The sequence below is a fragment of the Paramisgurnus dabryanus genome, chromosome 1 (assembly GCF_030506205.2).
Source record: "Paramisgurnus dabryanus chromosome 1, PD_genome_1.1, whole genome shotgun sequence".
NCBI classification, from domain to species: domain Eukaryota; kingdom Metazoa; phylum Chordata; class Actinopteri; order Cypriniformes; family Cobitidae; genus Paramisgurnus; species Paramisgurnus dabryanus.
In genome coordinates this window covers 15,009,807-15,022,515 of record NC_133337.1, presented here as the reverse complement: position 1 = coordinate 15,022,515, position 12,709 = coordinate 15,009,807, and the positions used below count along the sequence as shown (strand labels likewise).

Sequence of the window (12,709 nt, the reverse complement as noted above, 5' to 3'; positions counted from 1 at the left end):
CAGAATTCAGTTCTTTGCACTGTAGCTTCTCATACATACACGCTCCCCTCTTTCTCTCTCCTATCTGAAGTGGATGTTACCAAGATCTTTGCTTCTAACCACCCGACTACCTGCCTATTAGATCCATACCCACCTATTTCCTACAGGCAAATTATCCAAAAGTTATCCCTGCTCTCACCCACATTATCAACTCATCTTTCCACTGGTACATTCCCAATAGCTTTTAAAGAGGCACAGATTACCCTGCTGCTGAAGAAACCCACAGTTAATCCTGCAATGTTAGAAAAATACAGATCCGTATCGCTCCTTCCCTTCAGTGCCAAGACTCTTAAGCGTGTTGTTTTTGGCCAGCTCTCCTTCTTCTTGGATGGGAATACGTCTGTATTGCTCCACATCACATTATGTAAACTGTTTTCATATTAAAGTTCTTCACAGATGTCTATCAGTTAATGCACTACACACCTTGCAGTCTGATGTTTGCTTTTATCTGCGCTGTGGCTTTGGAACTGAAATGAACTTGATAAAGGCACTAAATAATGCAGGGCGGAGCTGAAACCTCCGGTCGTTTTCATATGCTGTGATGCTGAGGATAATGATTGAGATGCAGTTCGACCAATGTTTGCGTAGCTCCGAACATGAAGTGCTGAAAGGCGGGACCTAAGAGAAAGGTCAAAGCAATGCAAAACACACAATGAATGCGACAGTAGAAAGCAAAAGCAGAATCCAGGACATTTTGTGCAATTTAGAAATCCCAAATCCCATTTTTTTTAAATCTATAAAGAGGACATGTGCTGGATAAAGAGGACGTATGATCACCCTGAACAGTACTTGGGCTCGACTGTTGACGTTTCACAAACAAGAACACAACTACAGACAAGAACGCATATTGAGAAACGGCCTGTACAGTACGTAGTGAATTATGCCATGCTCCAGGCCACCTGTAACACGTAAATCACGACTTCAAAACCATAACTCACGGCTTTGAACTGTGAGTACATCGATCTAGTACGAGTTCGCGGAAAAACACGGGTTGCCTGGAACGTGTACTTCTAGTTCTGAGTCGTGAGTCACGGCTCAAAAACCTGCCTGGAACGCAGCATTAGATAAAAAACCAACTCATTGACCTTTAAAACAGTATGTACTATATATGAATGTAATGTGAATGAAATTCGAAAGTACTACATTCGCACTGTTGATACATCATGTGACACACGTGGTCATAACAGCAGGTAACCCATTAACTTATCTGGGTACTTTTCACCTAATGTTTTTTTTTGGAATACGATGAATTTGGACATACTACTCGCTTTGCTACTGCTTTTTGGATACTATAGTAGGAAAATAGGCGGTTTCAAAAGTAGCAACAATGTTCTGAAATATTTGGTGTTTGAGATATTTGGTGACCGTGGGCAGAGCATACATGAAAATCATGAGTTTCCTGTTTCACGTTAAAGCGTTATTGACATTATTACGCTCCTTGGATCACACTGAAATTTTTGTCAGAATGCAGAGCTATTCCATTCCTATAGTATACACGGTTACGCAAGCTGCTTAGGGCCCGAAACACTAGGGGACCCCCTTGCTCTTAAAGGAACAGTATGTAGAATTGTGGCCAAAACTGGTATTGCAATCACAAAACTTGTGGCTAAAACTGGTACTGCGATCACAGAACTGGTGGCCAATACACAAAATGACAACATAAACATCAGTTGAGGGCTGCAACTCCACTTTTTAAATGACAATATGCTGGCCAGACCATGGTTGTCAGTGATATAAGTATTTGAAATGAAAATGATTTCTTAACTCTTTCGCCGCCATTGACGAGATATCTCGTCAATTAAGAGAAAACGCTTCTTCGCCAATGACGAGATTTTCCGTCTTTTCCGCAACTTATACAACCCGGAAGTAGCGCCTCACGTGAAAGAGAAAGAACTCCGTGTATGTTTTAAAGATCGCTCTACATCTGATCTCTATCAAAAGTCCTTCGCAGAAATGGAATTATCCCAGCTTTTTGCTCAAAATTGGGTGTTTTTGAAGAAACCTACCCATGTTTGAGAGGTGATTACAAGAGAACTAATGAAGGTAGGATGAAACAGTTTTTTTTGTTCGAAAGCAGAGGGTCTGTTCTTTCATTTGGTATAAGGTTTGTTTATGTATTTAAAGAAGAACATTTTCTGGAAAGCATTAAACTTTTGTGAAAATCATGAAAAATGCTGGCGCTGGCTGGCAACTTTTTTTTAAAAACGCCGGCGGGGAAAGAGTTAATGTCTAGTGACATATCAGGGCCATTTTATGATTAATTGATATAAAGTTCTTAAATGCTGTTCCTTTAACTTCATGCCACGCTGCACAGACCGATTGGCATGTCACTGTGCTGCGATAGCCATCCAGAAACATAACAAGCAGTTTACATTCCTATCGAGATGCTTCTTGATGGGGAGCCAAGATGGCAGTAGTACAGTAGTTGACGATCTTTTCTAAGTGGTGTTTATTTCCCTGGTGTCTTCCCTTTTAAATACAACAGGATTTTACAACAGTTATTATTTTACATCAGTGATCTAAACTCGCAGCCCGCGTCTGCTGTGAAAAATATATCATAATCCAGCCCACAGAAACGGAGGAGGAGCGGGGGATGTAATCAGGTGCCCAGGTTAGGAAAATAGAAAATATGAGGATAAAAGTGCAAAAGATAAAAGTATGTAATTAGCTATGTCACTAATCTCAAAATTATTATAATATGTATAATGAAGTAGGCCTATCTGATATATCATTATTTATGTAGCTTGCAGTTACACATAGGCCTGGTGTCACAGACCATAATTAGCTAAAGCCAGGACTAGGCCTTAGTTAAATGAAGATGTTTAAGCATCTATTATAAACATGCCATAAAAAATTATGTTACTGCTGTGTATCTTGAGACAAATACTTAAACTCTGTCAATGCAATTGCAATTATTTTCATTTGAGACAGCTCAAACATGTGTTTTAGTCTATGCCTATCCTTAAGCCTTGTCTGTGAAATTGGGGCATAGACCATCAAGAAATATCCCTACCTTGCAGGATTCCACATGATTAAATCCGATCAGATTAATTCAGACGTTAAGCCTCTAAGGGGTGCCTATAGAAAAAAAATGATGGTAAACTATCTTCATCGCAAAAATCAGTATGTTAAAGTAGAAAAGTCAAGCATGAATAACCAGGCGTGTTTACCATTGTGGGGGCTCTAAGCAAAATCCAATGACCTGGGGCCCCACGCCCTAAGATTGTCTGTGATATTCCTTTGATTTACACAACATTCAGGTATATATAAACTGGATTTATTTTACTTTGACACAAAATTGTTACGGTTTAGTGCAAGATAAACATTATTTAAAGAAAATATGAAGAGTTTGGTTCCAAAACAAGATAACTTGAATAAAAATCTCGTTTTTTGATTGTGCATTCCAATTCAATCAAACTGCAGTTGGTTTGTTTTGATTTAAGCCTTTAATACCTAAAAAATACAGCTAAGTAGCACAATAAAACACAATAAAAACATTATAACATAATAATAAACATGTTTTGACAATTATTTTTTTTAAATGGAGTTTTGGAACCAAACTCTTCATTTAGTCTCCATCGTATTCAAAATGACAAGAAATTATTTTAAATTAAGGACTTTTTGTTCAGATTGTTACTGGCCCTGTCAAAAGGAGCACTGGCCACACCAAAGCACCAAAAAGCACATTTTTGTCAAGCCCAGTCTTAGTTTTACCCTAAGGAAAAGCCGTATTTTAGTCCGTTGTCTGGTTAATGTTTTTCTGTATCTGGGTCGCATATTTATAAATGTTGTCTTAAGAAATTATCAAATCCGCTTGTGGCCAGCAGGAGCCCTCCAAGTCCGCGGAGTAAAAACGCTTTTACTGTGACTAACAATAAACATAGTCGGTGTTTGTTTAACTACCAAACCTACGCTTAAATCTAACTACTAACTAACTTAGCTTAATATGTGGATGAAAGACGAAAGCTTTACAAATATCCGTTAAAAAAATTATGCAAATGTCCAATGCTGAATGCTACCTTTGACACAGAAATATGCGGTAATGTTTGTTAAGGCATCAAAGGTCGTTGAGCCCCTCCTTTGTTCCAGTTACTTTATTAAGACAACTTTTTAAGAGGCATGCCAAATAAGTTATACATTCTTCTACATACATGAAGATAGACAGTTGCATAAGTAATGTACGTCTTTCAAATCGTTTACTCGTGCTCCATTCAAGTTTCTGTATGTCCGCATATGAGCCGCGAATGTGGTGGACAAATGTAAATCGAAATCCGCGAAACTCTATGTGTGTATGTATGTATATATGTGTCCACGCGCCTGCGCGATGGAGAGCCAAAGAAATTGAGCAAGAGTGACCGAGGCTGCGTCCAAATACCCACACTTGCGGTCTATGCTTGACGTATTTCCTGTATTTGGCCCAAGTGTTCTTTAGTGGACGTGACGATGGGACAGACTTAGCAAGTGTAAAAATGTCAATTCAGGTAGTGGCAGCAATCTCCATTTTTGGAAAATGTTTTTTACTGGGTTCACTAGATACCCATGCCTAAAAATGGCTTTGTAACGCTTTCCAAACTAATACATGTCAATTAATCTGAGGCAACAAAAACTTTTTCACAGCATGGTATATTATTAGATATAATAATATCCTCAGATTTGATCATCTAATACATGTAAATTAATAATAACAATGATTATTATTATTATTATTATTATGATCATCATATTTATTAAAATTATTACATTATACATACAAAGTAGAAAACAATAATAGACAGACACAGTGCATTTCAAAAACTGTAGCAAGTCACTTAGTCATTGTAAACACTGATTTTCACCATACAAACAATGCAGATTGCTTTTGTTAAACAGTCCATTTAACATACAGTACGCTATACAGTGGTTCTCAAACTGGGGGACTCAAGATAGTGCCGGGGGCCCCAAGTTTTATCACATACAAAGGGAAAGGGTGTGCGTTAGGGTGGTCCTTATTTTTTAACTTGTAAAAGTTCAATCATGCGCTCAACCCACCAATATGTTTGAATAAAAAAAAAAGAATTGGGCAACATTTTTTCAATATTAATTAATATTTAAAGGTTGTTCAAGATCTTTTGAAGTTTAACACATTCTTTGTGTTTTGTGCTAGCATGTATACTTAATATATATTAATATATACTTATGGCAGCAATGGAATAATTTGACCATGCTCCATGCAATTAAAACTCCTGTTTTATTTGTGATAATGTCTTTCAAAGCAAGAAAGCTTCAATGTGAATGAAGCACAATAGTCAATATACACTGAGACAATGACTGAAGCAACACGAAGCAAGTCCGCTGTATGGTTACTCGGATCAGAAGAGACTGAAATAACTGGAACAAAGTTACCCTCCAAAAAGCAAGTTTTATGTGTGTTGTGCGTTTTTAAATAATAATTTTTGCAAAAATATGTGATTTCGGAAATTTTCAAAGGCTTTGAGCAACCTCTAGATATTGTAGGAACAATTCTGTAATTTTGCACAGTGTGTTTCTATTGATATCCTAACACATTTAGGGGATGAGAGTTTGACCCATAATAAGGACCATCCTAGTATGTTTGCATGTATATATGTATGTGTGTGTGTGCGCATGATGCAGCTCCAATCAATTCCAGTTAGCTCAAAAATAATTTTAAATGCATTGACAACTGTAAATAAAATAATTTGCTTTGCACATAAATATGTTAATATTGAACAGCGCTAATAATAACATATTTTTCTCAAAATTAAAGTGCTCGAAATCATTTAAAATTACTGTCCATTGGAGATTTTTATCAGTGTTGTAATGAAACATCTAAAGTCTGGCTTTAACTGCACCATTTAAACTTAAATAGAGGTGCTTCTGCAGAAATGCCAAAATCTTTTTCCATGCATCCTCTTGTGCGTTAGCGTGCGGTTTGGTCTGTCCACCCCATAGCATCACAACTGCAACAACACACAAAAAGATTTAAGCTCAGACTGGTTATTTACAATTAAACAGATAATGCGGTCTAAACATATAATCTGCCACTAAAGAAAACACACAGTGATACTGCTATAATATTAATATAAAGATGGATGCAGGCATACTTTTGTCACCGCCGTGAATGATAAAGTTGCTTGCACGGAAGTGAGGTGTATAAGGAGGTTCAATCAGATGACCGGCACCAGGATAGGTCAAGACTTCCAACAAGTGAAGATTTCCTGCTTTCTTCATAATCTCTTTCATCTTGGTTTATGGATCATGGATGAGAACACAAGACTACAGTTAATAATTAAAATCAACACCAGCTGTACTTTGTTCGTAGTAATTCAATGTTTTGTTATATTTTAACATCAGTATTAGTAATATGCCCACCACCTTGACTAAGCTTTCAGTTTCACACAAATTTTCACCATTTGTACACCATCACTTTTATGTTAGGATGCGTGTTCCTTGAGATTGAACCCGCAACGTCTTGTGCTGCACAATGCTCAACCAACTAAGCTTTTTGGTGAATAAAGCTTCCAGTGCACACATCCAAATATAATAGCATATATAGAAGCATAAAGACACTATTGGTGCGTACATAATCAAATCAAAGAATATAGTTACAGAATCAAAGAATATAGTTATGACTCACATCTTCAGCAGATTCAACAGAAGGCCAGTTCTCATCATCATCCCCGTTCACTAACAGAAGCGGACACTTTATTTTCCCAACCTGTGCACATTTTAACAAAAAAAATTAAATACATAAACAGTATAAGTTACAAACAAAACAGAGACAATATATTGAATAAAGCATTCAACAGACCTTTGATATAAATATATTTATATGACAGTTTTTTCTGGTTCTTGAATCTGATTGGCTGATAGCCGTAAGATATTCTACTTGTATAGTTTCACATCGTTTACGTATCATTCCGCCACTGCTGATTTTTGAAAGAGCGAGGGAAATGTGAACCAGCCGTACGGTCACTCACATATCTGTGACTAGAAAACGCTGCCAACAGAGTGAATGCTCACACACATTCAGTTGCACAAACTCTTTTTTTAAAGACTTTCTATGTCTCACTCAGTTCCCTAGCTCCCTAGGTTGTGAACCCGTGGATTAATTGATCATTTAGTTCTTTGTTTAATATAATCAAGTTTGTCATTGGACAAGTTTGTTGTTTCTAAAAAGCTTTTATACCGACTGTCGTCGCTCCATAAAGCAATAAATGCCGTCATCTTTGTTTGTTTGGCTCTTTTCCGGCTAACTTGCGATTTAAGTGCTTAAGTTTGGGAGCAGTACAGCGCTGACATAAGTGGCTCCAACAGCCAGATGTATTAACTTGTGTAGTTTTGTCTGAAATGCATCCCAGACCACCTCCTTAAAGTGGTGTGAGCAATCACATTTGAATCCATCTCGGATATATTTAAACCCATGTTGACATTCAACTCACATCCACTTTGAGAGTCAGGTCTGACGGAATCGGCAGGATAAGGTCTCTGTGGATTATCTGGTTATCATCATTCACACGTATCTTATGCGCATTCCTGTAATTAAAAAAAATTTCATTAGGAAAGAACATTCAGTTTCTATTTTCAAATTTAGGCTCTGATGAAAATTTTTCCAATATTATGGTTGTTATTAGTGCTAATATAAGGTTTTAAAGTATCCACTCACTTTTTCATATCCTCAAATATGTCAAAGAGAGATTTATCCACAGGACCCACATGACTTGAACTAATGCACACACAGCACTGGGGCTACAAGAGAAATAACAACATAAGACTACCAAAAAGCTACATCTGTAGATAAATGTGTTTTTGTAAGCCTAGAAAACCTTGATGATTTTGGAGTAGGCCGCCATGCTGAGTGTAACTGCACCTCCAAATGATAATCCAAGCATAGCCATTGGACCCCTTTGTACTTTTGGATGATTGTGAAGGATCTTATATGCTTCCTACAAAAAAAGCATACGCACAAATACAGATGATAACAATGCCAGATAACCAAAGTCGTCACATCTTGGTGCATGCAATAAGACTGACGAATATCTGAATTACCTCAAAATAAGTGGCATCAATATCTGCTGTTCTCTGCTCAGTGGGATTCAGGTACTCTAGTGCCATTGAGGCAAAACCATGAGATGCAAGCAGGGCTGAGCGATACTCAACTAAACCACCACCTCCACCCCACAGGTCCAGCACTCCTGGATAAGGTCCTGGGCCTGAGACAGACACACAAACACAAGTTTTCTTTCAAGTTTCTAAAATAAACGACTTCAGTCAGTTGTCAGTCTTGTTTGTGCAATATTTTCAAATAATTAAACGGCCCATCGTCAATTATTTCTTATTTACCAGGAGGAAGAAATAATGTTCCTCGAACTCCTCTTTCTCTAACATCCAACCTCTGCACACCTGGTGCTATATACCAGCGTTCTGTGACACTGGTTGCCAAAGCTGTTTGCTGTCTGAAGCCTTCAGATAAATGACCACTGTATAAGGAAATGTGAACCACCATTGGTAAAATCACATCCCTCTTGCGCAACCTTGAACAAAGAGATTGGAATGTACAGTTATTAAAATTGAGAGATAATGCAGGCAGTTTAAAGCATGAATCATATTTTGATAGATCCTAAAGGTTTCATATTTAATAGTTTATGTTTCTGAAATAAAATAAAAGCCATATTATATTGGTTTAAGACATGCCATCAGATTGTGCTAGTCTGAGTTACCTGAGTCCACTTCGACTTCCTGGTACAGGCCTCATGCTCCACAGCAACCCCATCGGCTCTGTCCCTTCATAAGTTCCTCCCAAACTTTCATCTTTGGACACTGATAAATTTAATTGAACAGGATATTATACACATAATGACATTCAGAGTAACTGTAACAATGTTTCATTAGTGTTCTGTTTGTATAATTGTCTACTTATAAAATTGACTTTTGTAAATGAAGTGACTGTACAGTTTAGTGTTCTTTTGGACAATTAAAATTATACTCTTCTTGTATAAGATTCTTATGGAACTTAACTAGTTTACGTTAAAGCAATTCATTATGGACACCATAGTTTAACTTAACTTGTATTGTTTCTACAACAGATTTGGCATTAGCAAATGTACACTTGAAGCGTCCTACACAGAAAAAAATATTCATGTTTTTTTTTAAGGGCCCTTTATCAGACAGTAACACACCTGTCACTGTTCCATGTTCATCACTGATGTAGTGTCCAAATGCCTCCCAGAAATCCTTATCCTCTGACTGATGTAAAGAGTGCAGCGTCACCTTCTGATTTGGCAATAAATTCATTATGACGATCTGAAACATCTCATCCACCAGACCTCGACTGGGCTGTACAGACAGTATTGGACTTTTCCCCATCTCAGTGCTCATGGACCTACAGAGTTTTCATATGAGATTGTGAAGTGATTGAAAGATATCAAAGCATTTTCTAAATTATTTTATTGGTGAGTTAAGTATGATTGTGTTTGCGCAGTCCATGGGTAAAATGCAATGTATAATTTCAAGGTTATTGGTTTGTTTGAATATTGAGGTGAGTTCAACAAGTTTAATTTTATGTGCATTTTTCATGCCGGCTAGTTGCTATTTAAACCTGTTTAAATAGAATATAAACTAAAACAGTTTAAATAAATAGTACAGGCAGCTTATATAAATTGTAAAAGTGATTTATATATTTTAATATAATTAACAAATAATTAGGTAACACTTAGTTTTGTAGTCAAGACCACCTAAACCGAGACCAAGTCATGACCATGACCAAGTCATGCCGAGACAGAGACAAGACCAAGACTTTAAAGGGTTGAGACTGAGTCAAGACCAAGACCAAGACAGGCCGAGACCAAGTCAAGACCAAGACCATTGCAAGTCACTGCATTAAAACACTTACGATAATATGTGGAATATGCATTATGATTAAGCACTTCTTGTCTGTGTGTGTGTGTGTGTGTGTGTGTGTGTGTGTGTGTGTGTGTGTGTGTGTGTGTGTGAGTGTGTGTGTGTGTGTGTGTGTGTGTGCCATCAGAGAAGTTGATCAAATAATCAAAGGCATTGAAGATATGTAGGAATTTATCTTTGTCTATAAGCAAATAAAAGTGAACAATCACTAAAGAGCTGAAATCAACTTAACCATTTAATCTGAACTGTCTTTCCATGGCTTGCCATTCACTTAATACAATGCAGGTTTTTAAGTAATAAAATGAGAAAAATTGTCATCGGGAGAAACTTAAACAATGCTTAAACAATGCCAACATCATATGCCAAACCTGAATAAACTGCATAAAATGAATGATAAAAAATAAATTTGTGATGTGCACTGCAAAAAATTATTTTCAAGAAAAAAAATTCTTAGTATTTTTGTCTTGTTTTCAGTAAAAATATCTAAACATTTTTAAATTAGCAAAACTACCCAAGAAAATAAGTCTAGTTTTTAGAGCAAAAAAATCAAATTTAAGTGATTTTGTGAAAAAAAAACAAGCAAAAAAACCTGCCAATGGGGTAAGCAAAAAATCTTGAAAATTTTTCTTAAACACTAAATTCAAGAAAAATTCAAGAAAAATGTTCTAACCCCATAGGCAGATTTTTTTGCTTATTTTATGCACAAAATCACTTAAATTTCATATTTTTGCTCTAAAAACTAGTATTATTTTCTTGGGTTGTTTTGTTCATCAAGAAGAAGCATCTTAATTTAAGAATTTGTAGATATTTTTACTGAAAACAAGACAAAAATACTGAAAAAATTTTTTCTTGAAAATAATTTTTTGCAGTGTGCCATCAGTTGTGGTCTTGACCGGTCTTGAAATAAAATTCAGAGTCCTCTTTGTCTGAGACTGAGACGATACAGAGTAAAAATGCGGTCGATTCCAAGACGAGACCAAGACCTTTAAAAAGTGGTCTTGAGACCGAGACCGGTCTCGAGAACTACAACACTAGTAACACTTCAAAATAAGGTTCATTAGTTAACATTAGTTCACAACATTAGTTAACATGAACCAATAATGAACTGCACTTATAAAGCAATTTTTTAAATCTTTGTTAATGTCAATAATACATTATTTAAATCTTGTTAACATTAGTTAATGCACTGCGAATTAACATAAATAAACTATGAATAGCTGTATTTTTATTAAGTAATGTTAACACTGCTTATGGTTAGTTCATGTTAGTTAATTTATACATTAACTAATGTTAACAAATAAGAATTGTAAAGTGTTGCCAATAAATGCATAGGTATATAGAAATATTATACTATAGGGCATAACCCTAATATGTCACGTGTTGTATCGTCTTTGCCCCTGAGAAAATGTATTTAAATGGCTGATAATGGTGGTCGGTTCACGTGTCTACAGAAAGTAATCAATGACAGTATATCGATAACTGCATTATGACATTTCTGTGGATACTACGTTACCAAATATTGGTGAAGAGTCGATCGGCCCAAAACATAAAGTTACCTTGCAGTATTCAACATGATAAACTCCGATCAGATCAAATCAGATTTCCTAATTGGTTGCCCTGAACAAAAAAAACGGATGGTAAATCGTTACAGCCAAAAATCGGTATCATATTACAGTAGAAAAGTCCAACATGAATAACATAACATTAGTAAAAACCGTAAACTTAAGTCTAACTAACTAAAGCTTACCTTCAGAAAACTTTAATGGCATGTGAATGAAATTCGGAAGATTTCCAAATATCCGTTGAACAAATCTTGAGCAAATGTTCAATGCTGATGACGAAATGATACCTTTGACACAACATACGGTAATGTTTGCAGCACCAAAGGTCGTAGATCCTCCGTTAGACACCTAGACAGTAACTTTATTTATCTCTTTAAAAGCCTCCATATGACGTCGAATAAACGTCAATGACATGAAGTAAATTATGCATCCCTTCATCTAAATGCATCAAACAACGAGCAGATTCATAAATATTGCACAATATCATGTTTGCTCGTGTTCCATTCAAGTTTCTGTACTGTATGTGTCGCATACCGGTGACGATGACGCAGTTCAGCGCTGTGTTGCCAGATTGGGTTGGTTAACAGAATTTGTAATGGGGTAGCGTGCATGGCCGAACTGTCGACGTAGTTCATGTTTGTAAACATGTCCACTTTTAAGCTGCGTTTATTTGGTTGTTGGATATAAAATAAGCTGCATTTTTCGTTATTGCAAAAATTGAGAACTATTGATAATTCGTGTATGTATACCATTCTTCTCCACTAGGTCGCACTGCAATAAAGGCAAGTACATTCTGACAGCGCAAGCCTAATCCTAGAATAATAGTGCATAATTGTTCATTTGTCTTCAATGTATGGATGGTAAACATGCATGTTTATGAGAATGATGGAATAAGAAACCACAAAAAGTTAATTAAAAGCAGTTTGTATGTATACAAGTGCTGTAAATTAGACTGAATTTTTCTTTGAGAAGTTTAGATGTGTAAAAATATTATTTGTGTTTATGTGCAAATGACAAAAAAAATGTTCTTATAAACATTGTGTGATTCATAATAATTTTATTAGGCTGGTCAATTTTGATTGAATTTCATTACAGCAACTCTAAATGGTACTCAGTAGTTTGTATGACCCCCACATGCTTGTATGCATGGCTTTGTCGGGGCATGTTCATAATGAGGCAACGAATGGTGTCCTGGGGTATTTCCTCCCAGA

At 36.2% G+C, this 12,709-nt stretch overlaps 2 protein-coding genes across 10 annotated transcripts in view; both read right to left on the bottom strand.

Moving 5' to 3' along the window:
• The window catches only part of LOC135750594 (bile acid-CoA:amino acid N-acyltransferase-like), a 38,159-nt gene extending 33,560 nt beyond the window's left edge, over positions 1-4,599 (bottom strand). For 4 of the 9 annotated variants that reach the window (XR_012335966.1, XM_073813474.1, XM_073813470.1 and 1 more), the window contains exons 1-2: positions 4,191-4,599; positions 463-657 (exon numbers count right to left, since the gene is read on the bottom strand). Coding sequence is in view for 8 of the 9 variants with exons in the window: in XM_073813474.1 (XP_073669575.1) it covers positions 463-657; positions 4,191-4,210 (215 nt within the window). In the remaining variant the exon portion in view is untranslated. Of the gene's footprint in view, positions 1-462; positions 658-3,052; positions 3,118-3,209; positions 3,325-3,363 lie in introns of all 9 variants that reach the window. The other 5 variants (XM_065274764.2, XM_065274765.2, XM_065274766.2 and 2 more) reach the window with 5 other exon arrangements.
• Positions 4,600-4,843: 244 nt separating this feature from the next.
• Positions 4,844-12,034, bottom strand: LOC135760682 (acyl-coenzyme A thioesterase 1-like). Its single transcript, XM_065274776.2, has 12 exons — positions 11,684-12,034; positions 11,493-11,553; positions 9,216-9,418; positions 8,757-8,856; positions 8,380-8,570; positions 8,086-8,249; positions 7,863-7,982; positions 7,703-7,785; positions 7,479-7,572; positions 6,674-6,754; positions 6,141-6,279; positions 4,844-5,996 (listed from the first exon to the last, which is right to left on the bottom strand). The coding sequence occupies exons 2-12, from the start codon at positions 11,507-11,509 to the stop codon at positions 5,866-5,868; spliced, it is 1,323 nt and encodes a 440-aa protein (XP_065130848.1). The 5' UTR covers positions 11,510-11,553; positions 11,684-12,034; the 3' UTR covers positions 4,844-5,865.
• Positions 12,035-12,709: the final 675 nt, after the last annotated feature.

What these genes read in the sequence shown, in the direction of transcription:
- LOC135760682 (XM_065274776.2), bottom strand. An exon ending in TTGATGCCACTTATTTTGAG is followed by an intron (nt 7,983 to 8,085) that starts GTAATTCAGATA and finishes CTTTTTTTGTAG; the next exon opens with GAAGCATATAAGATCCTTCA. An exon ending in CCTACTCCAAAATCATCAAG is followed by an intron (nt 7,786 to 7,862) that starts GTTTTCTAGGCT and finishes TTTCTCTTGTAG; the next exon opens with CCCCAGTGCTGTGTGTGCAT.